Source organism: Stigmatopora argus, chromosome 6, assembly GCF_051989625.1.
Source record: "Stigmatopora argus isolate UIUO_Sarg chromosome 6, RoL_Sarg_1.0, whole genome shotgun sequence".
Classification (NCBI taxonomy): Eukaryota; Metazoa; Chordata; class Actinopteri; order Syngnathiformes; family Syngnathidae; genus Stigmatopora; species Stigmatopora argus.
The window spans coordinates 7,238,650-7,265,560 of NC_135392.1; the positions used below are offsets into that span (position 1 = coordinate 7,238,650).

Consider the following 26,911-nt stretch of genomic DNA (forward strand, 5'->3'; position numbering starts at 1 on the left):
CTGTAGTTTGTCCCAATACATGGCGTTAGACCGGTAACAACTAGCAAAAGTGAGCCAGGTAGACGTAACATAACACCAAAGGTCATTGGTGCATAAAGTCACATGACTCACTTCCTCCATTCTTACGACACCTTTCATTTCACTCCACCTCCAATTTGTTCTCGCCGGAAAACGTTGCCAGGTTAGAAAGTTAAAAGGCAGCCATTTACTTTAAAGATTGCATTCATTTATCAATGATTTAAATCTTTATGGAAAGTGGTGTAAAGGAATAAAGTGTATTTTCAAGTTGGGAAATATTTGGGGACAGACTGTAGGAATTACGTGTTCCTGATATTATGAGATATTTGGGAAAGAGCAGGGGACACGACCCCCCCACTCGGGCAAGAAAAGATGGATCTGGCAACCATGCATTACACTAGCAAGTGTCAGGTGTCTTGAGGTTTCGTCAAAAGTCCACGGAAGTTTGTACAGGTAAGACTCCTTACAATCCGATCCCGTAAAACATACGTATTGATTCGTCGTTTTGTTATGATTTATCTTAAAGTAGTCACACGGTATGCTCATAGATTCGTTTTGGTAATAATGAGCTTTCAATATTTCCTTGGGGATACCCTATTAAACCGATCGATCATCTTACCTACATACCGCTTAACGATCTTTTAAAAACAGTGCACATGGCGTCCTCCACCTTTTAAAGTTTTTACCTCTTAAATCAGCTACTATGTCATACGTCTGTAATTAATTAAATTATTCACTCTAGGCCTACTGTATAGTGCCCAATGGGAGCAGGCTTCTCCAGTCCTACTCAAATGTTCTATTCCACTATGCAGAAATTCAGGGTTTTTTTATTTATTTATAATCTTTAGCTTCTTTTATGGTCAGTTCTGATTTATATTTTAAAAAAGTTACATGCACCTCCTTATTGCCTCTGAGTCAGCCTCAAACCCATCAGTATTTAAGTGTTTGTAAAAATGGATATAAGTTCAGTATTCACCTTGCACTAACCCCAAAAATAATGGACTGATACTTTCTTTTTCTTTATGTAAAACCCTCAGAGCTGAACACCACTTTTGTTATATGATCAAGTAAAAAGATCTGAGGCGTCACCAAGGTTAGCACTCCCTTTCCGTTCGTCATAATCTGAGGCCATAACCGCGCAAGGCTGAAAGTAAAGACAATGAATCACCCGTAGAACCACATCACGCTCTTTAGGAAGTTATTTCAATTAATTGAGCAGGGCCAAAGAAATGAATGAGTTTACGTATATCCATTTGCTGATGTCATTGTTCATTCAACAGCTCTGGCTTTGAACTGTGTGACACCCAGCTGACTGCATAATATTGTCCTACAACTCCACTGTAATCACACAGCTAATTCTCATAGAAACATATTAACAGGTGTGGTGTTTGCAAATCACTCTCTACAATTAAAGAGCGTTATGTCGTCACTGCAAACAAAATAATAAATGCGTGTATTAAAAAGAATTTGTCCATAGTCCACATTGTTATTTAAGAAGGCCCAGACATTGAGAAGATCAGTGCAATGTGGTGGATTTTTAGGCACGGCACTCGTAATAGCATTCAAACACTTTGCTGTGTTTACTTTGAATTTATAAATAGCGGTAAAATGCCACTCCCTTGTGCAATTCTAATGACAGCAGAACCTCAGGGGTCAAACACAGTCGGTCTAGTTTGGCCACTAATTCCAGTTGTTTTTATCTCATCATTCTAGCTGTAGCACCTCCCAAATGAGAAAAAGTAATAGAAATACAAGTGAAATTAATCTCATCAGTGAGCCTATAGCATATTCAGTGCAGGCAATTTTATGGGTTTCACTCAGATCATTGGCCGCTATTAGTGGCAAAGCAATTTTGACTCATAAAATGGCTTTAACACATTATGATAGGTTTCCAATCTGTGATCATTAAATGGATGAGTCACAGTCAACCAATTGGACTGTATTTTTTTTTAAAAAACACACTCAATCATTTAATATTTCCCCTTTTTTAGAGCGTTAATATCCTAGCATGACTCTTCTGAGTTTTCCCAGTGCTGCTAAATCATATTCATAGAGCACTCTGCGAACACTAGGAGTGGGAGACATTCCCAGACTTTTGGAAGTTCCACTCTACTGAACACACAAAAGGTAATGGAGGGTTATCATATGTCTGCCACTGTTACGATATTGCAGAATAAAGTTAAATAGCGACCATGTGTTTTGAGCCATGCGGTTATGAGCCACCAGTGAGTTATGTCCACTGGCCTTCTGAAAATAACAGCATAGATGTTTGTACTTTCCATTTTAAAGTCAAACAGGCACAGGAGTGCAAGTTTCAACTTGTGAATAACAACATTTTGTATGTTAATTTTGACTTTTGGCACAAACTTCTGCTAAGCATAACTGATTGCACTGTTTTTTTACCTTTATGATGTATTTGTCTTCCAGGAATTCAGGTCGCTGGAAAGATGGAAAGCGCTCCATTCAGTCGAAACGTATGGGTGACGCAGTCTTTGCGTGTCACGGCGAAGGAGATGTCCCTTGTCGGGGGGCGAGGACGAGGCAATGCCATTGCTGAGCGTTTCTCCAAGTGAGTTTACTACAGGACTTCGGAAGCGTATTTAGTTTATCCTGCAAAAAAACAGCACTTACGAAATAATGAAAGATAGGCAAATGGACTCTTGCATCCATTATGAAGAATCAATTGCTTGCTTACCGCAGTACAATAATCCTAACTGTGGTTGCATTACTTTTGCCTTTTATTCACACAAAATAATTTAGACGTGATTTATTTTTATGTTGTTTCTGTCTTAGATACCAAAAAGCTGCAGAGGATTTAAGTGCAAATAAGACAAAAGGAGTAAGTAGTGCATGATCTCTTAATTCAAATGAGTCATTTTTTCAAGTATTTTTACCTATGTTTTTCTGCATAAAATGTTCCTTGCTGTTATTAATGCGAATTGGGATAACTCAATCACATGATGTGTCTTCAAATTATTTTATTCAGATGTATGGATTAAACCAATTAATGGATAAGTGATCCTTAGCTGTAAGGTTATAATCAGACTTTGCTCCTACTGGCTTGAGATAAAAAAGCCAAAGTACACATTCGGAGTCACCTCAGTTTTAAAAGTTGCATGATGAGCTGACAGTTCAACAGGTTTGCAACTCGTTTTATTCTATTTCACCCATAAACATTGGTTGTGTTGTCCTGTTCGACTTCTCATTGGCCACAAGTAGCAATGGGCAGGCTATCAAACTTGTAATCCCTCCTCAGTCATTGTAATCCCCATGCAAGGGTCTCAAGTGTTGCAATTGTATGATCGCAGCTTTGTCTGGCTAAAAGGTAACATAAACAAGCACACAATAATGATGCTGATTCCTATTGCATGGATAACTGAAAAGCCACAATTTATGAAAAACCGCAAGGTAATAATGTGGGTTATGTGGTGCCTTCCAAGAACTTTGCGTTAAGGAGGAATGCTTATTAGATCCTGTCTGTTCAGTTTTTTTAAGTTTTAGTTGTAACATTCATTTTCTGGTGTGAAGATGCAGCGCATTAACTGAGAATGATGTTTCTAAAGTGGCAATATGCCTACACAATGATACGTTTTTATGATGCAGTGATGCCTGAGGGATAGAATGTCATGTACAGTTAATGTTAATTTTCAGCGTGCATAGATTTCTCCAGATCTTTTAATATTTTGGACAGCATAAATTCTTTTCAAGTGTCCAATCATTTATATGTGTATTAGCTATTTAAATTGCAAGGCCTACACGATATGACGTGCTACAGGGACAAATGTCAAAATAAGAGCTGAATGAAAATGATTAAAGCCATGAAGAATTAAACGAACACCTATTTCTATTTTAATTTTGAAGTTGGGCCTCGAAACATATCTTTGGGGGCTATAAGTGTAGGTGAACATAGTATGCTGCTACTTTCTTGGACTAACAGTCCATTAATGCTACAAAGCATTGGGCAACCGACAGTTTTGATTGGCTGTTGAGACATTTAGCAAACTTAAAAGGTGAATGTCGGTTTGATTGGTCTTAGATGTTGGTGCATTGATCATTTGAGATAACGTTAGAATACATAGCAATAGCTCTATTTTGCCTCGTGTTTGTATTCTCTCTTACATTTAGTGAGTAGGATGTCATCAGAATGAATATCACATATGTATTGGGGAGCATCATAAAGCTAAGACTGTGGTCACAAAGGGTACAAATCATAGAAGGGTGAAATTTATGACTATGTAGAGGGTATAGGTAGTTGCGAAGGTGTAGCGCACGTTAGAACATAAGAGTTCACAATGAAGACCTTTAACAGATGGAGGAAAAGTAGCACATCCGGGACATTATCCACACCCGGTATTCCCTTTAAAATCAGTATTAAATCGAGAAGAAGTGTGATCAGGGACTCTGGCAAAAAGCCCGCATCAACATTAAAAGAGCTGCGAGGAATGTTGGCAAGTATTACAATTCTTGTTGTCCTTATATAAAAATACATTGTTGCAAAGAAAAAAATCCAACGTAAACAAAAACCATGTGGTCTCGAGACATGCAAGAAAATGTGACGAAACAAACAGCTTTATGACATCATAAAAATACATAATTATATAGTGAAGGACATTAGGAGTTATCCTCTAACAGTGGTTCCCAACCACCGGTCCGTCAGCATAATAAAAATTAAGGTTTTCAATATCGCCCTCCTACTTGAAATTGAACCAACCCCACCCCCACACAATTTTGTCTTACGTTGTCACCCTTCCCATTAGCTGGTCGGCGAGAAAATAGAAAGTTTTACCGGTTTTGGGGTCAGAAAAAGGTAGATAATATATACTATTCTATTTAAATAGAAATTTAGGCTATAGTTCACTTGACCTCATGAACCCTTCTACCAATGGAAAAAGCCCCCTAAAAATTCAATTTAGAAGTGATGTATCTGATATGTTGTCTTTATGAAGTTATTAACACTCAACCATTTGCATTTGTGTAGAACTATACTGTACCATACTGAGGGTGTTCACAATATTTTTGCTTCACTTGAAACTAATTCAAACAATCAAATTTAAATTTAGACGTACGTAGCGTTAAGTAAAAGCAGTTAAAGAGTATCTTCTGCGTAATGGAGCAATTTTTTGAGGACAGCGCTTTTCTTGTAATTGGAGTGCTTTATTAAAAACACCATAAAACAAGCTGAAGCACGATTGGTCGTTGTGTAAACACTCTTGAGAAACACTCAAATTAAGATATACTAATTCATGACGCAAATGATCGCAGGCCACTACCAAGTTTATTGTTGAGCACACTTGAGAACCACTGCAGTGTATTATTTGCACTCGTGAAGTTTTTGTGTGCACAAAGTGCACATCTATTAAAGTGCTAGTGCCATTAAGATAGAAAACAACAAGCCACGTCAGACGCGGATATTTGAAAGATTGAAAGAGCAGGGTTCAGTGGTGTGTGTGTGTGCACACAGAGCTTTGTATCCACACAGTATACAAAGAGTTAACGCTTCTCATTATGTATCATTTCCTGCTCGAGTTGGCTGGGCTTTCTGACTTTTTCCCTATGTCAGAGGGGTTGGACTAAGTTGTGGGAGCATATTTAGTCTGGTGGTTAACATTTGGCACACTTCCACTTCGCTCTCATCTGGAGAAGAGAACGCGATCACACCACGCTGCCTGTTTTTACCAAAGGTTGACTTTCTTTCTTTTTGCTCTATTTTGATTTTGTTTAGGTTTTGTTTGTATGATACACAATGGTAAAGACTTTTGTTTTTGCATCTAAATGCGAATTAGTTAAGTGTAAAACTGGTTGATGATTTTCCTTGGGTCATTTTAGTTTTCTAAGGATAGATGGTGAGAACAACTAAATGTAATTGTTAGTGTTTTAGATAGTTTTTTTCTTTTTTGGGGGGGTTATTTGACGTCATAGTGTCTAGGTCTTCAAAGCATGCCTACAAAAGTAGACTGAGATTTTTGTGTGTGGTTGACGTTCATGCAAAGATCCTCTTTTTCTTCAACGTGTCATTCCGCTTTTGCAATTCAGGAAGTTTTTGAAGGTCGCGCAATATTTGCCGGTCTCCCTCACCCGTTGTTCTGCTCTCTGTCCGGCCTGTTTTCTCATTTGCATGTATGGCAAAAAGAGACAACCTCAGTGTGTTTGGTTTCAGCAAAGGTGAAGTTGTTCTCAATGGAATGCGGCATGCATGCTCAGCCCTGTTCGATACGTCTTGAGCCATTCATTTTGCCTCAAGCAGACTCTGGAAAACCTCAATATTTCCACGAATCATTTTTCTAAGTTGTTCCGTGAATGGGAAAATAAAGGCAGGCAAGGATATTTTCCCCTGCAAGTGTGCAGTCTCCTCAAGGAAATTTGCACTTTTAATCCTGTTGCGACGGGGGCTTTCATGAACATTTCCTACACTGCAGGGCTTTGACGGAGCATCCTCCTCCCAGCGTTCCAGTAACCTGAGCGCTCTGAAGAAGCGTTGGGAGCAAGCAGGGAACGGCGGTCATCAGGACAAGGCGCCATTTATCTCGGGGCCCATAAACACTCAGAGCACAACCGCTGCCCTGACCAGATCGACTTCCGTCAGCGAGCAGGCCCCCGCACCCAAGAGTTCGGTGGCCCGGCAGCATCCTCAGGAAGATCCGCTGAGCGCATCCGCCACCGATCTGCTCCTCAACCAAGCAGACAAACAAAAAGGGATGGACAAAGATGTGCCGACGCGCGGCGAACAACTTGAAGAGCAAGTTCCGACTAGTCCTTGTGCCTCCAGTGAAAAGCCCAGAGTGCCACTAAACAATCTGAAGAAGAGGTTTGAGAAGGCGGACGACACCCTGGTAAAGGTGATCACCTGCTTTACTTATCTATAAAATGGAAATGATTGACAAATGACATTTAGTTTGACTCCAACAAGGTATACCTCTACTATAATCGACGTTCCCAGCTGCATTGGCAAACGTTCTAAACTAAACTAAGCATTAAATTGCGCTGTAGCAAGTCACTCCACAAGTTTATTCAAGTTTTCAGCATGTCTTGCTTTCCTTTCTGACACGCTCTTACTAAAACAATCCCCTAAAAGCTCACCTTGTCCAAGAAAGGAATGTAGGAACATTCCTGACTTAGGGCTGTTGCCTCATTCAAACTGCTGCTATCTCACTTATCACATTTTCTCAACGTGCTCTCATCGGCTTGTTCGGACCATCACTCACGCTTCAGTTTTTTTTAATACGACAATGCTTCAGCCTTGTCACTTGGTCTAGACTGCATGGGAGTGTAACCTTTACACTTGGGTATTGGCGAAAGACAGGAAGGCGGCCGAGCAAAAGGGAAGAGGCCTGGGAGCAATGATAAGCCGATGAATGACTTTACTGATTGAATTATAAATGTTAAAGTTCAGGGAGGTTTGTCAGTGCCAACGTTCAACTAGTATGCCTCCTCTTTTGATCCAGGGTCCCAGGTCCTCTCTTCTAAGTGCCTCATCTGATGAAATGATACAAACCTATGGTGAGATTTTACATGAATTTCACCTTTAACACAAAAAAGACAAGGGAAACCATGGACTTGGTGTGTTGTGCTCCATCAGTGAGTGACCGCGTGTTGGAAAAGTCATCGCTGAGGGAGAAGCTGGCCAAATACTCTGCCGCAGTCACCAAACTAAGCAACTCAAAATCGGTAAGTAAAGGAATACTAGTCGCTGCTTCTGTTTTAACTTCTCGGAATCACTGTCAACGTGCAAATGCAGACGATTTGTTCCATGTTGTGAATTGTCTGGCAGTTGAAAGGTTGAGTGAATAGCATTTCATTTTTGTAGAATTTTGAAATAGCAAACCTTGGTGTCATTGAAGAACTATAGCCACGCTGTCGACGGCCAATCAGAGCAAGGAACATTCAAATTTGATCCAGTCAGCTGCATACTCAATGTCTGCAGAAGAGATATAAAAGAACAAATTAAAGTCGCTTGAAAATTGCCAGTCGAGTCACTTTCAAAAGCTAAACTATAATGCAAGGTTATAAGGAATGTAACAAAAAGGTGTCTTTAAATTGTATCTAGTACCACAAAAGGAATTCATTTCAAGAAAAGTATGTTTTTACAGAATAGGAATTAGATGAGTCCCTAACCAAATCTTGCATGTCATGCACAGCAGCAGATTTAAATTGAAAGTAGTAATCTTTAAAAAAAAAAGTCAATTGTGGATTTTTTTCCTCTCTGGTGACTAACTGCATTTTTATTGTCATCCTCGACTGGTCCCTTCCAGCCTGTGACGCCAGAGGTGCTGCCCTCCAAAATATCAATAGCTGTAATTCAGAAAGTCATACCTGGATCCGATTGCAATGGTAAGTCAACTCAATGGGAGTTTGAATTGAATTGAATGCTTTTAATTGTCATTATACAAGTATAATGAAATTTAAAGCTTTCTCTGTGTAGTGCACAAATAACAACAACAAACAGACAAATAAATTATCAATAAAAAGGTAGTCCAAGTGAGATGAACAGTGCAGAGCAGCCTTGTTCCGTGGACTCAAGTCCAGGATGACTTCCATGGAAAAATCTTTAGTGCGTACGCATGCATGTATAAAGAAATATCTAGCATCAAATTAAATCAATCAAATCTCCAATTTTATGTCCTCTTATCGGTGCCAAATAAAACAAAGGCCTCACATGGTAGACTAGTTATGTCAACTTCGCTGTTGCCACCAGAGGACACTGTATCCTCCCAAACCATTCATTCCCAATAAAGCACTTTAAAAGCATGCATTTCAAAAAGCCACTCTAATGGAATTTAAAAATAATAGAAATTGCAGCACTACTGTACTATACTGATACTGTTCCACATTTTAGGTTAGTCATGAAATTTCACGCTGTCTGAAGCGAGTTCAACATTTTGCGTGTATTTTGACTTTTTCAGGGGATACTAACAGTGAACTCCCCAAATCGTCCAAGGTGAGTCCAGCAGCCAGGCCTTGAAGTCAATAGACAAGGTGCATGCTAAGCGTGTTTGTTTTGTGTGCATAGAAGTTCTTCCCCGCCGCCAAGGAGACATGTGTCGTCTGCGACAAGACCGTGTACCCCCTGGAGCGACTGGCGGCTCTTCAGCACGTCTACCACAAGAGTTGTTTCCGCTGCTGCCACTGCAGCACAAAGCTCAGGTTACTCGACTGAAAGTTTACTTTACAGTAGGAATGTTAAAACTTTTACTTGAAATGTCAGAAAAGCCAAACTTGAAAGCTTTCCACTTAAATTTGAAAATTAAATGGATTGGAATCGGTCAACATCTGCATTTATTCCTGACATGAAGGCCGTACATGTTCCATAACAAATGTGAATATTGTGGCCTACAGGACTCAAGGTCTTGGTGAAGTTCTTAAATGAGCAAATTGCTTGATTGCAACTTTTTTTAACTTCATTTTTAACACCCACCTCATCTGTTTTCAGCTTGGGTAACTTTGCGTCCTTGCATGGCAACGTCTACTGCAAGCCCCACTTCAGCCAGCTTTTTAAAGCCAAGGGCAACTACGACGAAGGCTTCGGCCATCGGCCTCACAAGGAGCTGTGGACGGGCCGCAAGGACGGAGAGGAAGGCGAAGAAGTGACCATCAAGTCGAAAGAACCGGCTGCGATGGCGAGGAGCAGGAGCGAGTCAGGGGAGAGCGTCACATCCACCGGCGAGGAGGAGGCGGCGGCGGCAGCGGCGCAAGTCAAAGTTACCGACCTGGCCGCTAACCTGGAAACGCGGATGAAGATGCCCGTCGGCAGCGGGGAAAAGCCGGCCGAGTCGCGCCGGCTGAGGATCGCCTGGCCGCCCCCCGCCGGCGGGCCCCAACGCAGCCCGACCGCGGAAGGGGGCGCGGAGGGGCCCGGCTCGGGACGACCCTGGAGAGCCAAATGGCCCCCCGAGGACGAGTCCTCGCTCTCGACGGCGTCGACCCACAACGCCGAACTGAAGAGCCTCAGGAGGACCTCCTCGCTTCGGGAGCGCAGTCGGCCTTTCACCGTGAGCTCCGTGTCCGACGTCGAAGTCGGTCCAGGGGAGGTACGGCAGCCACGCCGGCCGCTCAAGGCCCTGCAGGAGTGGAGGGCGTCCCTGGAGAAAAAGAGCGAAATCAAAGAGAGAACGCAGGCCAAGAAAATGGAGTTGAAGAAGCAACAGATTGCGAGCGACGAAGCAAACAAAAGCACAGCGGCGGGGGAAGTGGAAAGCGAGTACCAACGAGACCAGCCCGCACGGGAAGGAAGCGTGGTGGCAGTGGTGGAGGCGGAGGTGGAGGCGGAGGAGGTCTCACTGAGCATCTCTTCCGACTTGTCGGCGTCCTCCTCCAACCCTAAAGAGAAGCATGCACAGCAGGACGCAGTTTTCTGGGAGAACGACAAAGACCAGAGCGAAACAGAGGAGCTGTCGCCCGAGGCCATCATCAAGCGGAACCGTTGCTACGACTACGACGAGTGAGACGACCGTCTCATCAACGTGCAAAAGAGATTTTGGATAGGATGAAATAATGCTCAAGTCAGTTTTCTTTTTGATTGAAGCTAGATGGCTAATTGCTCAATTGCGTTGTGATTATACTGGAAGGAGTCCGATATTATTTTGCTACCGTGCTAAAGACAATTAGATTGACTGCAAACCAAACGTCTCAGGTAAACAAATGAGAGAGCTCTGCGCTAAAAAGCCTTTACTTTTGTCGCCGAACACCTTAATAGTGAAGGCCACGTTGCCATATGTTGCCTTACTGTTTTCCAAAGGGAGTTGAAATGTCACTTTGGTGTCACTTTATTTTTAGCCTTTGGGAGTCAAGATGCTCTTAATATGTTCAAACTGCCACAAAAAGTCCCAATCGACAAACTGTTTCCAATTAATATATTTGTCAGATTTTGTTTCTCCATACATGTTCTTGTATACCAGCACAAAAACCATGTTTTTGTATGTAAAAGTGCACTGATGGATTTCCTCTATGATTGTTAAATAACTTTTACCATAAATTCCATTTCAGTAGCACTGTTTTTATGTTCAAGTAGTATAATAAAATGTTACATTAAAGGCAACACAGCTTTTTTCTATCTATACTATGGATTATGAATCAACTGCATAACAATTGTCAAATGCATTAAAAGCACAAACATTCATGGCACTTTGTAATATTTCCAATAGAACCTGAATATGTTCCCTACATAATATAAATATGCATTACGTATTCAATACCAACAGTTGACATTACGCTGGAAGAAAGATTTGCAAAGTGGAATGTAAACTTTAAAATGGAGAATACTCAAGTTTCAGGAATACGGCATTTAATTTATACAGCTATCTAAAAGGTGACAAAAATGCATGAATTGTCCAAAAGTTATGGTGAAATAAAATATACATAGCATACATTTTTGGCTTGCATGGGATTACTAATTAAGACAATACATAATTGTATGTCTAGGCTAGGTTTAGGTCATCATAACAGGCACCATGATGCCATTTTCATTAATTGATAATTCAGGAGAGGTGGTTTGCCAGCCCTGACAAAAATATACATGTTGATTTGTAAACACAGGCACTTTGGTGAGAATAATGTGATTGGCTGCCACAAAGCGGATTGTAAATACAAATGAAAAAGAAAAGCTTGCTATCATTCCATCAATTGGCTATTGCTACGCCTGCTTTTTGGAATGTAGAAGGAGCTTGGACACAATCTTTAAGAGCTCATCTGAAGATGAGAATAAATACTGGAAAGATGAAATAACAGAAATTAATACATTTTAGTGTTGCAACCGATAATTCCAATAAGCGAAAAAAATCCAAATAAAAGAATATGCCATAAGCAAGGACATTTGTAACTTTAATGAAAAAAAAAACTTTTTATATTTAAATAGACCTGAGAGCAACATAAATCTATGGCTTCCTTGTCAAGAATGCATTTTAAACTTCTGTTTTTGGTCAGTTATTACCCTATCAAAAATCACATTTTCCCTTTAAGTATCAAAACAACTTTAGTTGATAAACAGGTTAAAAATGTTTTGTGATTTGTGAACAAGACCAGATTTGAAACATGTACTCAGTGGCATTAAATTACCAGGAAAATAGACAAAATTATTTAATCAAGCTAATTAAGGACACATATTTCCATTATATTACAGTTCAAGGTATTGTTTTATGTCCATCAAAAGATGTCTTTTGAACACGTATTCATGACTGCATTACAGGACTCTGACCACAGAGTGTCACTAAAGTCCAATTTGTGGGAATTGGAGTTTGGCAACCACCACTAAATTAAAGGTAAAATATTTGATTGCTGTCAACATTGACCCTGCTCTCGTTGCTCTTTTCTCTCATTTCTCTTATTTTTATTATTATTTTGTTTTTAACGTAAAACATCAACACCACATTGTGCGATCCAATTAGAACTTACCCAGAATAGACATTCGGATGATTAGGAATCCAAATTCTTTGACTCCAACAGCATGCATGAGAAGGCTACATTTGCATAGTGGCCCATCGACGACGAGCATGCGGAATTCCCGTAACGGGGTTCAGCCACTGAGAGGGCGCAAGTCCACTTTGACCTTCTCCCCGGCGCTCATCATGCCGATCGTGGGGTAGAAGCCGCCTGTCGGTAAGACCACCTCCCTGCGGCCCACCACCTTTCTGTTGCGGGTGAAGAACACCTGCCATAGGAGGACAACGGATGTCGTTTCACTGGGGGAGCCTCGCACTTTCATGATAGGGGTGTGCAAACTTCTATCCCTCAAATTGAAATTCCACCAATTTCAATTGTTAGAGGATGGGAATTGGGTAAGAAAGATCCGGTTTTTATATCTTATTTATTGTTAATTATTAACTCATTGGCTGCCAGTCCCCCAGTCAATAGGGATTGGATCTTTGGCGCCCTCAATGGCTGAAATGGATTTGATGCCTATAATTGTCAATTGTGCTTAATGAGTAAAGAGTTAAGATTTTTTTTAAAGAAATTTTCCGAAACAAGAAAATCTCAAATGTCTTATTCATGTAACACAAAATACTGAAATGTGACACCTTTCCTACATTGATTTTAATCCATTGTCAAGTTTTACGTTAAACTGTAGGCTGAATTCAAGGCTCTCCTGCGGGTCATATTCAATGATAATTTCATAATTTCCTGCAGCCAAGCAGGCTGTAATTCGGGCCTCGCTTTTCATGACCTCACCGTGACCTTGGCTCCCTCCAAGTCTTCCTCTTCGTCATCCTCGTCCTCGTTGTTGTATAAATCCTCGTATAAGTCGTTCTGAACCTCTGCAGGCTGCGACAAAACTTCCGGGTCCCACTCGTCTGCCGCATCTAAACAAAGCGGTGGGGACGAAGTCGAACAAATGAGACAAAGGATAGGACCGTTGGCGGACGGAGCGCGAAGCCACTCACCTCCGCCCTCGTGGCTGAAGTCGCGTGGAAACATGATGCCGCAGCCCATCATGTCGCCTTCGAAGCAACGCGGCCCGAAGGCGTCGCCGACACCGCTACCCTGGAACAACTTGCCGTCATCTACAAAAGACAATCTCGTGACTTTTCTTTCAAATTTGCCCAAGCATTGTTTTTCTAAGCCCTTGTTGTCCATATGCAAAGAGACAAATTGCAACAGGGTTATTCTGATCTCACAATTAGTCTGAACAGTGACAGTTCATCAATACTGACCCGCATGATAAGCGATGGATCCTCTACTCCAACCTGGATGTCTGTTCTTTGGGTAATCCTGTGTGATCAAAGTACAAATTTAATCAAGTAGCAGCTAGTAAATTCATTTTTTAAGCCCCATAAGCCACAGTAGGTGTGAGTTCTGGTCAATCAGGTTCCAAAATGTTCCTTTTTGACAATTTTGACCTTGGTGAAGAAGGACAGCAGAAGCTTCTAGTTTGTAGCTGCACCCTTGTAGCTTTAGCCTTCAACTTGTGTGGGGTGAGGTTGTTTTAAGTCTTTGAATGTTTTTGTTCCAAATGCTCTTGACACCATCAGCCTTGACTTTCCCTCACCGTGGAAGAACATGGCTGACATGAGTTAGGAACGTCACATGTTTGAACTATTGGAATGGCACACGATGGGATACGTGACCTTTGTTTTACTCATAGAAAGTCCGAGTGAAAAGATGTGAACATATTAGTGTTGTGAAAGCCTAGCCAAATTGGATCCATAGTGAGATTGATGACTTTACCCTTAAAGAGTACATGGAACCCAAACAGTTGTGGAAGAACAAACTGTTACCCTGACAGAAAAACGACACTTGTGTTTTGGTTATTGGAGCAAAAACGACGACTGACTGGTGGGTTAAAGAGTACAAAAGCTTTAGAAAAAGCACAGATGCACATGGAGAAATCCATGGGACAAAATCTTTTTTCTCAGTTGCTGCGACACGCCTACCAGCAAAAAGCAAATTGCTGCTGGTAAAACCACCACCGCAAAATAAAACCAATGATCCGACGAGGCCCCCTTCTTTAGTATTATTTCAATGACACAATGGTTCGATAATGTGTAAACATTAAACAGGTCTTCTGTCAGCCGCAACCCGTTTCCAGAATGTGAATCATTTGCAATCAAACAACACCAAACTAAGTTTCCCCCAAAGTGACCACCCTTTCCTCCTTAATGAGGCAGATTAGCATCTAAGTGGAACAACCTGCTTTGGACGGAAACGCAGATGTGAGGGCACAATGAGACAATATTTATATTCTGTTGTTAGCTTTTCCTCCCTCATCCATCATCACGCGAACTGGAAACTGTGAGTGCAGCGCTTCATGTCGAGGGGAGCCTCCAGAGAAGTGACCCAACGTGGACTGTCAAACACTGGGATGGTGAATAGCACCAGGCGCCTCATCACGTACCTTGCGCGCCAAGCCCAGGGCAATGTAACACTTCTCCCCGGCGTCGGTGATCTCCAGCTCGTAGTAGTGGAAGCGGGTGTTTAGTGGTCGAAGGGCCTGAGCCAAGCCAACGTCAACGATGCTCTTTCCTTTGCCCACGTATTCCAAGAGCTAAGGAAAGAACATGTTCACATCAGCACTTCATACATTCTCTTGATTGAATAGCCTGAAACAGCTAAACACATCTTGATAGAGCTAAGAAGGCTGTTATTATGCTTAGAATGAAAAAGGTGTGTCTATGATGCTCAAATGCTGACTGGTTAAATTCCTGACTTGACTTTTAAATGTGAACTTTCACCATGCAGGGACAGAGGGAAAAAAATGCAAACTATGTGACCTCCTAATTAATCCTACATAACATTTTCAGTTCAAAACCAAGATTTGACATTTGCTTCCTGAAGAACTGAGAACTTAAACAATTTAGCCCCCATTGGATTAAAAAAAGTTTGGATGTTTAAATTTTATATTGCAGGCATGCAGCAGTTTTGGGGGCACTGGGTTCAAGCAGACTGCAAGACACAAAATGATATCATTATTATTATAAATTATGTTTTTATCTTAAATTGTGCGGATTTAGCATTTAAACATTAATGCCTGGTGTCAATTTTAGGGGTGGACACCTTATTTGTCAATAAAAACATAATGATTTTTTTTGTACAAATAAATACTGAAGCCAGTCGATCATATTTAGATTCACAAAATTTTCCAACGACGGTAACAGATTTTATTACAGTTGCCTTACAAAATTTGTACGCTTGCCCAACAAGCTAATATACTGTTAATTAGCATTCAAGTTCAGGCCCTGCATAAATTGGGCTTATCTGAATGCAAAGCCATATTTTACGTGTTTTTCCCTCTAACAAGCCTCCGGAGGACAAAACAATACAGCTTGCATGCTGTGTACTGATGTACTACAGAATGGACGTTGATAAAATGATAGGGGATTAATTTGAAGGAATCACGCATGACGAAAAGGTGTTCCAGACACGTGTTATTTGCTGGTGCCTGAGGGTTATACAGCCGCGATTCCCTCCTGCCTCCTATAATTGAGCTCAGATTTGCACATCAGCGTCTGAGTCAGACACCAACACTGCAGTCTGGACGTCTCCACGATGGGTGGGGATCGTAAAAGGGAGGGAGGTCAATGACCTCGTCAAAATACTAATTCGATTCTATCATTAACAATTTGTGAATACATTTGTATTTGGCATTTTCTACTTTACTGACTCAGTCATGATTCATATTGTCATTTAAAAAGGTGGGAACTTTGATTCCAAATCCTCAACAGTGACCCAATGTAATATTTATACATAGAAATTAAGCAGTTAGATTCCATAATGCCACTTGACTAAGGCGCATAATTTACATATAGTAAGAATCACAAGATTCAGCATAAAAAGTTAAAAACTTATAAATTTGTTTTACACATTTACTGAAATCTGACACTTGTTTGAATATAAGGTCATTTTTGTTTCCTATGAACAGAAACAGTTTCATACTAGGGGAGCAAGCAAAATGGATTATATAAAGGGTCACGATACTAACTTTTTATTTTTGTCTTTCATAGCGGAAATACACCTATAATTATGTATCGATGCTGATGACAAGGTCAGTGTTCATTGACGGTTAAATCTTGGTCGTTATTACTGTTTGACATGCATATTTTAAAGCACAGACTAACATTGCAAAAAATGACAGAATAAAAACTCCACTCTTTGGAAATAATCTGGAAGAGCACATATTGCACATCATGGGAGCATTCTTTCTTAGTACTTGGTGTCAACGATACCTGGATTTTCCTGCAGTTTCAGGGACGCCTTACGAAACTAGTATCGGTGCAACACTACTAAACACAGCAATATTTGATTACCGGCAGTGAGTAATTGTTAATGAAACGATGTAGATGTTTGCAGTAATGTTGAAATAGCACTTAATGCTTTTTGGGTGTTTGTGTTCATCTATTTTCTCTATGAAGGCAAACGAATAAGAATGACGAAAAACTGGGCGTTTAGTTTCCATAATTCTATTTGAAACATGTACGTGAAGGCAACCTTCAATTTTGAATGCTGCAGAAAAATGATATTTTTCAAATACGGGAATCTGTACTCTGTAGACTGCTTTACAAAACCTCCTCTAGGTGTGAATTACTTACAGTGCCAGACACACGGACATCATGGAGGCGGCCCCAGTCATCTTCATGGCTATCGACTATCATCAGTCCCTCATCCTCCTCCATTCTCCATTCAGCATTTAGGTCCAGCAGTACTTCCTCCCCCAGCGAATGCATTCCGACAGCAGGGTAGAGAGCTTCATCTGCTGGTATTTCCAAGCTGCCTACCTGAACACATATTCACATGTTCTTCAACATCAAGAAATCGCAACAAGTGCAGTTCAGAGGACTTACTTCTTTTCCATTCTTGGTGAAAAACACAATCAACTGTCCATCATCCGAGTCCAGGGATATTCCACAGCCTATATGGTCCCCTCTACAGCATTTTGGCCCAAATTGTAGTCCTACGGTGTTGCCATAGTAGAGCCTGCAGAAATAGGAGATAACAAATCTCTCAGAGATCAGAATAACATTAGTTTAAAAATCATATATACAAACACACCTGGGAGAAGAACAACTACAGATATTCAGCTTGAAACAGAAGATTGCTATTATAGTTAATTATTTCAACTGGGTTAAAATCCTTTTGTGTTGATGATAAGGATTTTTTTAGGCTTAATGTTGCTGGATGGTATGCAGATAAAATGTTTATTGTTGGGATGGAACCAACGAGGATTGTGTCGTTGATTCTGCTCTATTGCCACCACCGTGAGACTTTTTAAGGGCAAGTGTGACAGTCAAGTACTACATTCATATTAATTCACACCATATAAGAATGGTGTACAAGTGTTGTGAAATTACAGTTGCGTGAACACTTATTGGTCAAGATTCTCCCACTTCAAGTGAGACAAGGCTAAATGTTTTAATGCTATTTGTTATTTTTTGTTATGTGATTCAAACATCACCACAAGTCATGCTGCTCAAAAAAATGGTCACACATACTTGCCATCATCTGCATGAAAAGCCACTGAATTTGGGAGCCAACCCGGTTGATGGTCCAGCTTGTAGAGTTGAGGTACTAAACCGACAGCAATCATCCCCCTCACTCCAGTATCTACAATTGTGACCTATAGGAAAAGCCATAGTAACAGGTCAGTCACTATATATATTTCTAAATATGACCTCTTAATTCATTCGTCCTACACAGTGCCTTGCAGAAAACACAATAGTTTCATTTACAGCAGTATGGACTTGTTTTGGCCTTGGAGCTAGTATTAACACACCGCCATAGAGGCTCGTGTTTCTGCTTGGCATGTTTTACTTCATTCAAACACTACATACAGTTTTGCATGCTTTTATTTTGCCAGCTGCAATGTGAAAACCAGTAGTGTTGCGACTTGTGTGAGCATATCATCGATGAGGCAGTGAAGTCCAAAATATTTGGACTTTTGTGAGATAGTGCGCGCACGTCATTCTCTTTCAAGTCTGTAATCAGCTACGAATCGATGCTAGGAATAGCTCGTCCGTTTTGTTTCTCTGTGTGGAGGCTGCTTGGAAAAGTGGTAAACTTACGGACGAGTCGAGCTACAAAAGTAGTGAGTGGCTTTGTGCAGAACCATTGCCTATATAATATTAATATATTTCAGTTACGATTATGTTACTGTAAGGCACGGCCTACTAATGCATTTTGATGCCTAATGAGAAAATAATATAATATATTTAAATTGCATCCGAGTATAGGTTATTGGAAAAACCAATTTTTTTTTTTTTTTTTTTTTTTTAAGTAATTACACCTGTTAGCACATTTAACCATTTTCATCATGCGTGTGTTTGGGTTTTAGCTTAAATTGTCCAGGGTCACTGCTAAGCATCAAAAGGACTTATGGGAATATGAAATACAATTGTTAAAGTGGTAATAGTGAACTTTCTAGGTGAATGAAGTTCTAGGCTAAAGTTGAACATGTAATTAGTAAATCCAACCTGTCAGCAACCTGATTTATTTTCCAAGGAGTGGAAATCGTCAACTTGCAGTTAATTTTTAAAAGTGTGGGCGCTTTCACAAGAAGTGACAAATCATAGCAGCCAGTCGGATGTCCAACTCATATCGAAACTACGGAGTCAGAATGAATCTAGGAACCGGTCTGTGCCGTTGATATCACACCTGAATTCTGAACATGTGACGTGATTCCTGGGAAGCCCTACAAGGAAGCGTACTGCTGGCAGACAAAAGAAAAGCAGAAAAGGATACTTCAAGTTCTTTCCCATGACCTCAACCGATCTCTCAAAAATCCCTCGTGATTGAGAAGGAATAAATCTTTCTTTTTTCTTCTTTAAAAGTGTCAGATGGCCCATAAATACTGACATCAGATCTACGAGGAGGCCACGCCGCTGATTAGGCCCCCAAACCCACTGACGCACATGGCCTCTTGCCTCCCTTCTTTGCTGTTCCTCCCACTTGGTGAGTCATAAGAAAAAGCTCATGTAAAAAAAGAAAGGTTAAAAGGTGTGGTAACTGTAACCGTATCACTAGACCGGGCCGCGTGGGTTTACTCGGCAAGTTTAAACACAATTTCGGATGCCACTGCAGGCTAGCCTAATGAATCATATCGACACCTCAAGTAATGTGAACAAACGTTCCTGGAAAAATAGGTGAGGGGCCAAGATCAGAGTTACGATACAGAGGGATTTTGTCTCATGGCACACATTTATTGCAGATAAAGTAAGCTGTGATGTTCATCATTTTGAAAAATAATTTGCAATTTATATTTGTGTGATAACCAATAATTCATTCATTTTTAGTAAGTATTTCAAATGCTCAACAATGAAAAAAAAGGATACAAATGGGATTAATATAGTGTGACTCCAAAAAAATTAGCTGAAATCTTCACAGTGTAGGTCAACTATATAACATTACAAAACTCTAGTTGGCAAATGTGTTGAATATAACTTCCAAGTTTTCTTTCATGATTTACAATCGCTAAATGTGGCCACTGCCGACAAGGTTTCACGTATGTTTTTCGAACTTAAATGTTGGTTTTAACATAGCATGTCTTCCAGCAGATATTGGTGACATGGAAAATGGAACAGCTACAATCAACACAGTGGACCATGACATGGTGACACACGTTTGGGAGAAATTCTCATTTCAGCGTGATGTTGTCCTTGTCGGTAGTGGCCACATTTAGCGATTGTAAATCATGAAAGAAAACTTGGAAGTTATATTCAACACATTTGCCAACTAGAGTTTTGTAATGTTATATAGTTGACCTACACTGTGAAGATTTCAGCTATTTTTTTTGGAGTCACACTATATTAATCCCATTTGTATCCTTTTTTTTCATTGTTGAGCTTTTGAAATACTTTCTAAAAATGAATGAATTATTGGTTATCACACAAATGTAAATTGCAAATTATTTTTCAAAATGATGAACAGCACAGCTTACTTTATCTGCAATAAATGTGTGCCGTGAGACAAAATCCCTCTCTGTCGTAACCGTTGCTACACACAAAGCCAGGAAATTGTTTTCATGATGAGTAGCTAATAAATAGGAGGAAATGTGGATGTTTACTTTTCAAGTTGATTTACAGTGTGCGTCTCTCAATATTTTAAATTGTAGGCCAATGTTTGGTGTAGAAAATACAATAGCCCACCATTGTCTGCTTTTGTTGACTCACTAACAAGAACGCGTCGAATAGAATCACACCAAAACAACTCAGAAATAAGTTACAACTGTTTGCACAGTAGCAAACTGGCCAGCAGTCAGCTGCCATCCTCCATGTAGGCAGAAGCACGTACTCCTTCTTGAGCTGAATTTGTAAGTGGCTATATGTCCAAAATCTACCATCTGGATCCAGTCAGAATTTTGCAGGATTCAAATGATTAAAGCCAAAGTGACACAAAGAGGAGCTTCCCACTTGATAAACAGCCATGTCAGAAGACATTCTTCCCCTAAAACAATTACAACTTGGAATCACACAATATATTATTCCAGTTCTTAGAAGTCATTCTCCTCGTTGGAAGGGCTTTTCTTCTTGCACAAAATGAGACAACCCTAACCCTGGAATACCACAAATGACGCAACTCAACACGGACACAATAGTCGATTTATTTTTGGGAAATTCCAATACTGCAGTATTGCTTGTGTATAAGTCGTGTTTTGAATATATTAAGGGGGAAATAACATTTAAACTTCATCTGGGAATTTGAGCAATAGCCACTTCATGATAACTGGGTGCATAATTTTATTCGATAGAACACTGATCAAAAACTGGTGTTCAGAATATTAAGAGGGAGCAAAAAATAAAAAGATAATACATAGTAAATGAAATAACGTCATGTCATTAATGTACTGCAAAAATGTTCTTCCAATATTAGACTTAGCAAAATGCTGTCAAATGAATGGCTTCACTGTAGGTCAAGGGTTTTTTAATATTGCATTTAATCTAAAGATACTCATCATAAATCTCCCAAACTTTTGTGAGAAATTGTTTTATGATGAAAGAAATTTAAATCAATTAATGATTAAAAAATAGAGTTGTAGAGCTATTACAGATTTCTCATTAATGACGAAAACTTTGATTTGAAGTGATTTCCCATTTCCTAATTTTGGATCTCAAAATCAGCTAGCATTTGAACAGGTGTTTACACTGTTTATTATTGTTGGATAACAATATGAAAACATTACATGTAACTAGAAAAGTCTGAGTAGGTTGAAGACGTTTTAGCTAATAGCAAAATTGTTTTTGTAATTGCTGTGTTTTTTGGCTTTACAAATCTATTTGTGAAAAAGATGAAATCTTTTGGGAGAATGGAATAGTTGGAAGGTGATTTGAAAAATGTTCAGAACAACCAAACATATGATGTAATGGCTGCTTACACCCTCACTCGTAAATATTCCAATATGGATAGTAATGTCGTAAAACAGATTGTTCTTTGTCGAATGTCCTGTTCTGATCAAACTGCTACTATGGCAACACGTAATCCTGCTCGTGGCCCACAGTGACTTGACAAAAAACAAATAAATGAATAGTCAAAAATTATATAAATGTATTCATTCATTTTCTGAACTGCTTTATTCTCACTAGGGTCACGGGGGGTGCTGGAGCCTATCCCAGCTGACTCACATTCATACATAGGGGCAATTTAAAGTGTGTCACAGTGGACATGCACCTAAGATTAAAAAAAATTCAGGCCCCTTCTTGATTTCTAAGTGGGAGAACTTGCAATTTTGCAGTGTTCAAATACTTTTTGAAGTTACTATATAAACAATATGTGAAGAAAAAATATTTAGCAAATAGTAATAAGACCATGTCTCAGAAGGGACCATGTGTAACCTCGGATGATGTACCGTCATCCAACATATCCTTGTGAACCTAGTAAATTGTATTGATTTCTTAATTAATATGACTCATATTGGTGGAGACACAAAGACAAAACTCACGGTCTCTTGACATAATACAATGTCTTGAATGTATACAATTTGCAGATGATTTCCATGAAATAATTCATTCATTAAAAGGGAGATTTGCAGCCTCGGGAGGGGAAAAAGCTGACGGTATGGGACCCGCCCGCACCCATTCAGGGAAAATTTAAAAGACAATTCCGGACAGATCATTGTTAAACAAAACTGCATCACTTGATGAGCTATTTCATGTGTACGTTAAGAGAGGAAAATGTGAAGGCTTTGTGGAAAACCATAAAAGGAGTACATCTCCCACCGGGGGGCAAATCACCTTAGATGCACAACTCGCCTGACTGATTCACTGACAGCACTTCCTTGACCCAGACATAAAATGAAGGTGTTTTTGCCGACTTCCAGCGTAGATGTATGAGCCTGGGGGGCCCTCTGCGATACAAACAGTAAGCTCTTTTTGCCGAACACACCCCGAGACACTAATTATGGGCCAAACGCCCCAACGCAATTGCAGCCAATTTTTTTGTCTTTTGTCAGAAGAGCATGATAAACACACCCCATTACATACCTAGAGTGGGGAGTGTTGTCACGATCACATAATTATGACTTCATTTTATTGAATAGTACAGTTCCTGCAACCAACAGCTTGGTGTTCTTATTGCATCAAAAGGCAAGGTTGTTATAAAGGTTGACAGAATACTGAGTTTTGAGTTTGACTTAACGACAGATGTCCAATTTACTTAAACATGTAGGACTAGCTGTGAATGCTCATGTTTTAGTGCCGAGGGCGGTGCAAGACGTCAAATCCATTTTGGCTGGGAGGGCTGACAGGGAATGATCGCTGTCAGACCTCCCGGTGAAAATGGATTGTGGGCGTACAGTGCCATCAATGAGTTAAAAATGCCAAGTTTTAATAACAAGACTGATCTAAGTCGAAGTCCTGATTTGCTTGAACGTGTTTTCTATTTTCCCCCTTTTATATAGATGTAGTTACAGAATTGTACATTCTTATTATTACATATTTAAGAATATAACGCCGCATTTCATGAAATTGTTGAGTGAAATGCATGACGTTTTAACAAGAACAACAACTGGAAACTTGAAATGGAAAAAAAATAAAATAAAAAATAAAACTGAAGTGTGGATTGGTAGTTAAAAACTAAGCCTAGCCACACAGAAAATTGTGAAATTATTTTCATTCTTTTGAATTGTTTCTATCCTTCTTCCAGGAATTTGGTGTTTGAGAGCTAATCCTAAGAATTTTGGAAAAGGACCTCAGAGGGAATTAAGTTGGACGTTACCTTGCCTTTTTCTTTTTATCTTCAACACATACTCTTTTCTCTACACAGAGAGACAATTAGGTTTTTGTCTTTATTTTGTCCCGCCGCGTTCAAGTAGGTCAACGCCAGACTATCTTTCATTAGATCAATATTATCTTTATGTCTGAGTTACGTTGGGTGTCAGAGCTGACAATCTAAAATATTGGCATGTTGATAGTGGACAAGTCAATATTTGAGATTGTCTTTACACTGTGGCTGGTGAGGAAAGAAGGCGTGAACCCAAGGTAAACAGGGAGGCTGCCGAGAGGAACTGGAGCAAAACTTAAAGTATATTCAATACAAAACAAAACAAAAAAACAATTGGCCATTGACATGGAAAAGACACAGAAAGGGCGAAAAACAAAAAAAATTAAGCCAATTTAGATTCATTTCGGAAACAGTCAGATTAGCATACCCACATACTCATCTTACTTATAATTTTTAAAATGAATCTTTTTGGATGAAGTATTACTACTGCTTGTAGCCGATAGTGTTAAATAATTTATTTTAAGTAATTTAAGATCTTATTTTGATTAAAAAAGGATAGGACTTTTTTTCACTATGCACTACATTCTGTGTATATATTACAAATTCTGATTTGCAATTTACATTAGAATAAGCTGATTTCCCTGTTGTTTCTCTGACTCTTACCTCAAAATAGCGACTTCTCTTTGTCAATGGCCTAGCAGCCACAAAACAGCCAACTTCATCCGAGTTACCGTGGTACCTCCAAAGAGAATAGGAAAAAATAATCACAACCTTTTAAATAATTTAAAGAGTGAAATGTAATAAACTCAAGTTGCTCTTGCTGAATAGTAAAAGGTATTTAGTGAATTGGTGCACTCTTCTTCCATTACCTGAGCACATCACCATCCCTTAGCATTCGTTTCATGCGGTCTCGGTAGCGTAGTGGTCGTACTTCACGAATTTCTCGTATTCGCCTTCTCAAGTTCAAAAAGCGATAATGGAGGTTGATATCTTCCATTTGTGGAAATCATCACAATCTAAGGGCAAAGAAATGAAGTGGATCATTCAAACACAAATTAATGGATTGTTAACAAACTTGCAGGACATGTTCGTACTATAAACTAGTTGAAAATATGAGGGGAACAGGTCAAAGGTCAACAAGTTCAGTTCAATATCGTGATTACACGACAGAATATCCAATTTCCTTTAGATTTGAAGAATTAGTGCTATGCTGAGATATAAAAACAGTGAGGACAATCTGCTTACAGAGTGCTCATCTAGTCTTGTTAGGGGTTTTATTAGAAAACTAGACACTCCCAAAGTCAGACTAATCCACATATTGCTACCCAGTACATATAGAAACAGACAATCATTAGAACTCACTTTGTGGATCAACACATATCTGAATACAAAATTACAAAAGATATACAGTTCACTGTCTAAGACCAATACAATGTTGAAAAAAAAAGACATTTATGGTCAAGTCATTAGAAATGGGCGTGATTATCAATAGCAGCCCTAACAACTCATTGAGGAGACGAGCACATCAAAACCAAAATACAGTACTAGAGAAATGCCTGTACATATAATAACAACGACTTGCTGGTGCTCTATTCCATTTATGTAAGAGAAAACTAAAGGATGATTGGATTCAATTGTCACGTGGAACCCGTTAAATTACATTCTATAATATCTGTAGAACAGTGATTATCCAATGCGGGACAGTACGATTAAAAATGTACCCACGTATGTATATATATTTGGTAATGAAACGCCCCCGAAATTTCCCAAACTACACAATACGAGGTTGGCTGTCGTATAGCTGCGACACTTTCACGCTAAGCCATTAAAAGCGGTGACAATACATTCCGATGGCATTTTTTAGCTCAAACAAATGATAATCCGTCTTTCGTAAACTATCGCCTTACTCTTTGACAAGTCGTAACTCGACGTTCTTCGGACTTTCTCCCAATTTTGGTCAGCTGAAGTTACTCCTTGTCCACTCTTCAACCGGTGCTGCCGGAAGTTCCGCCTTTGGAGCCAATCAGAGCAAGGGATTAACAAAACGTGATCGCATGTTGACGTGCATTTGACTGCGTCTCAAATTGTTTACTAAAATAATGTGTTATTATTTAGTTACCTTGTAAATTAGTCATATTTTATGGTAGTAGACCATAAGATACAGAAAACGTAGATGAAGTATTTCATTATATATATATATATATATATATATATATATATATATATATATATATATATATATATACATATATTATATATATATATATATAATATATGTATATATATATATAATATATGTATATATACATATATATACGTATATAAATTTATATTATATTACATAATTACATTACACTACACTGCACTACAATACACCACATTACATTACATTATATTATATTATAATGTAATTATGTAATATAATATAAATTTATATATATATATACATATATATATATATATATTATATATGAATATATATATATATATACATATATATATTATATATATGTATATATATAAATTTATATTATATTACATAATTACATTACACTACACTGCACTACAATACACCACATTACATTATATTATATTATATTATATTATATTATATTATATTATATTATATTATATTATATTATATTATAGTATATTATATTATATTATATTATATTATATTATATTATATTATATTATATTATATTATATTATATTATATTATATTATATTATATTATATTATATTATATTATATTATATTATATTATATTATATTATATTATATTATATTATATTATATTGCAGTACAGTGATCCCAATCAATTCAGATTCTGTTTATCATGTTCAGATTTAGTTTCTGAGGGCATAAATATCAGCCCCTACACCAGTGAAAGAAGCAGTAACCTAAAACACAATACTGACCCCAAAAATAGAATTAAAACAAACCTGATATTCATTCACATTAATATTGACATACAGGATGTCCAAATTTGCTGAGGATCTTTCTCACTTGACTCTAGAATGTAATTCTTTGTGGATTACAAGATAGAGCTAATGTATTTTACTTGAAAATCTCTATTCAAAAGTCAAGCAAAAGCAAGACATTTCAAGTGAGCAACTAACAGAACTGAAACAGGATCAAATTTACGCAAGCACATGGAGAGTTTCATTTATTACTATTGCAGTGCTCCGATTGGTGGTTGCAGATGGATTACACTTTAACTGGCAAAAAAGCAAAGTATTAGTAACTGTCACTGCTGATT

General features: G+C 38.8%; 3 protein-coding genes across 7 annotated transcripts in view; 1 reads left to right on the plus strand and 2 right to left on the minus strand.

Moving 5' to 3' along the window:
* The window catches only part of znf740a (zinc finger protein 740a), a 28,409-nt gene extending 20,474 nt beyond the window's left edge, over positions 1 to 7,935 (minus strand). The window contains exons 1-2 of one of the 3 annotated variants that reach the window (XM_077603726.1): positions 7,841 to 7,935; positions 2,422 to 2,628 (exon numbers count right to left, since the gene is read on the minus strand). The gene's annotated coding sequence lies outside the window, so the exon portion shown is untranslated. Of the gene's footprint in view, positions 330 to 2,421; positions 2,629 to 7,840 lie in introns of those variants that run through there. The other 2 variants (XM_077603727.1, XM_077603725.1) reach the window with 2 other exon arrangements.
* LOC144076133 (LIM domain and actin-binding protein 1-like) lies at positions 173 to 11,380 on the plus strand. 2 transcript variants are annotated; one of them, XM_077603723.1, is made up of 10 exons: positions 173 to 471; positions 2,446 to 2,587; positions 2,812 to 2,857; positions 6,435 to 6,854; positions 7,461 to 7,515; positions 7,595 to 7,683; positions 8,268 to 8,346; positions 8,919 to 8,953; positions 9,026 to 9,159; positions 9,446 to 11,380. In XM_077603723.1, exons 2-10 carry the CDS (start codon positions 2,466 to 2,468, stop codon positions 10,455 to 10,457), a joined length of 1,992 nt encoding a protein of 663 aa, XP_077459849.1. In that variant the 5' UTR covers positions 173 to 471; positions 2,446 to 2,465; the 3' UTR covers positions 10,458 to 11,380. The 2 variants fall into 2 exon arrangements, with proteins under 2 accessions (XP_077459849.1, XP_077459850.1); XM_077603724.1 differs by lacking the exon at positions 173 to 471 and adding an exon at positions 1,969 to 2,145.
* spryd3 (SPRY domain containing 3) lies at positions 9,973 to 25,687 on the minus strand. Of its 2 annotated transcripts, XR_013300748.1 has the most exons (12): positions 25,557 to 25,687; positions 24,519 to 24,665; positions 24,313 to 24,388; positions 17,931 to 18,055; positions 17,283 to 17,415; positions 17,031 to 17,216; positions 14,840 to 14,989; positions 13,659 to 13,716; positions 13,389 to 13,508; positions 13,177 to 13,307; positions 12,403 to 12,658; positions 9,973 to 10,332 (listed from the first exon to the last, which is right to left on the minus strand). XR_013300748.1 is itself a non-coding variant. In XM_077603761.1 (11 exons), exons 2-11 carry the CDS (start codon positions 24,644 to 24,646, stop codon positions 12,524 to 12,526), a joined length of 1,242 nt encoding a protein of 413 aa, XP_077459887.1. In that variant the 5' UTR covers positions 24,647 to 24,665; positions 25,557 to 25,687; the 3' UTR covers positions 11,280 to 12,523. The 2 variants fall into 2 exon arrangements, 1 of the variants encoding a protein (XP_077459887.1); XM_077603761.1 differs by lacking the exon at positions 9,973 to 10,332 and having other exon boundaries at positions 11,280 to 12,658.
* Between the last annotated feature and the right edge of the window lie 1,224 nt (positions 25,688 to 26,911).

Coding starts and splice junctions, on each gene's coding strand:
- LOC144076133 (XM_077603723.1), top strand. CDS start 2,466: ATGGAAAGCGCTCCATTCAGTCGAAACGTATGGGTGACGCAGTCTTTG. Junction 2,588..2,811: donor ATTGCTGAGCGTTTCTCCAA/GTGAGTTTACTA, acceptor TTTCTGTCTTAG/ATACCAAAAAGCTGCAGAGG. Junction 8,347..8,918: donor ACCTGGATCCGATTGCAATG/GTAAGTCAACTC, acceptor TGACTTTTTCAG/GGGATACTAACAGTGAACTC.
- spryd3 (XM_077603761.1), bottom strand. CDS start 24,646: ATGGAAGATATCAACCTCCATTATCGCTTTTTGAACTTGAGAAGGCGA. Junction 13,509..13,658: donor ATCCATCGCTTATCATGCGG/GTCAGTATTGAT, acceptor TGTCTTTTGTAG/ATGACGGCAAGTTGTTCCAG. Junction 13,308..13,388: donor CTTCAGCCACGAGGGCGGAG/GTGAGTGGCTTC, acceptor CGCTTTGTTTAG/ATGCGGCAGACGAGTGGGAC.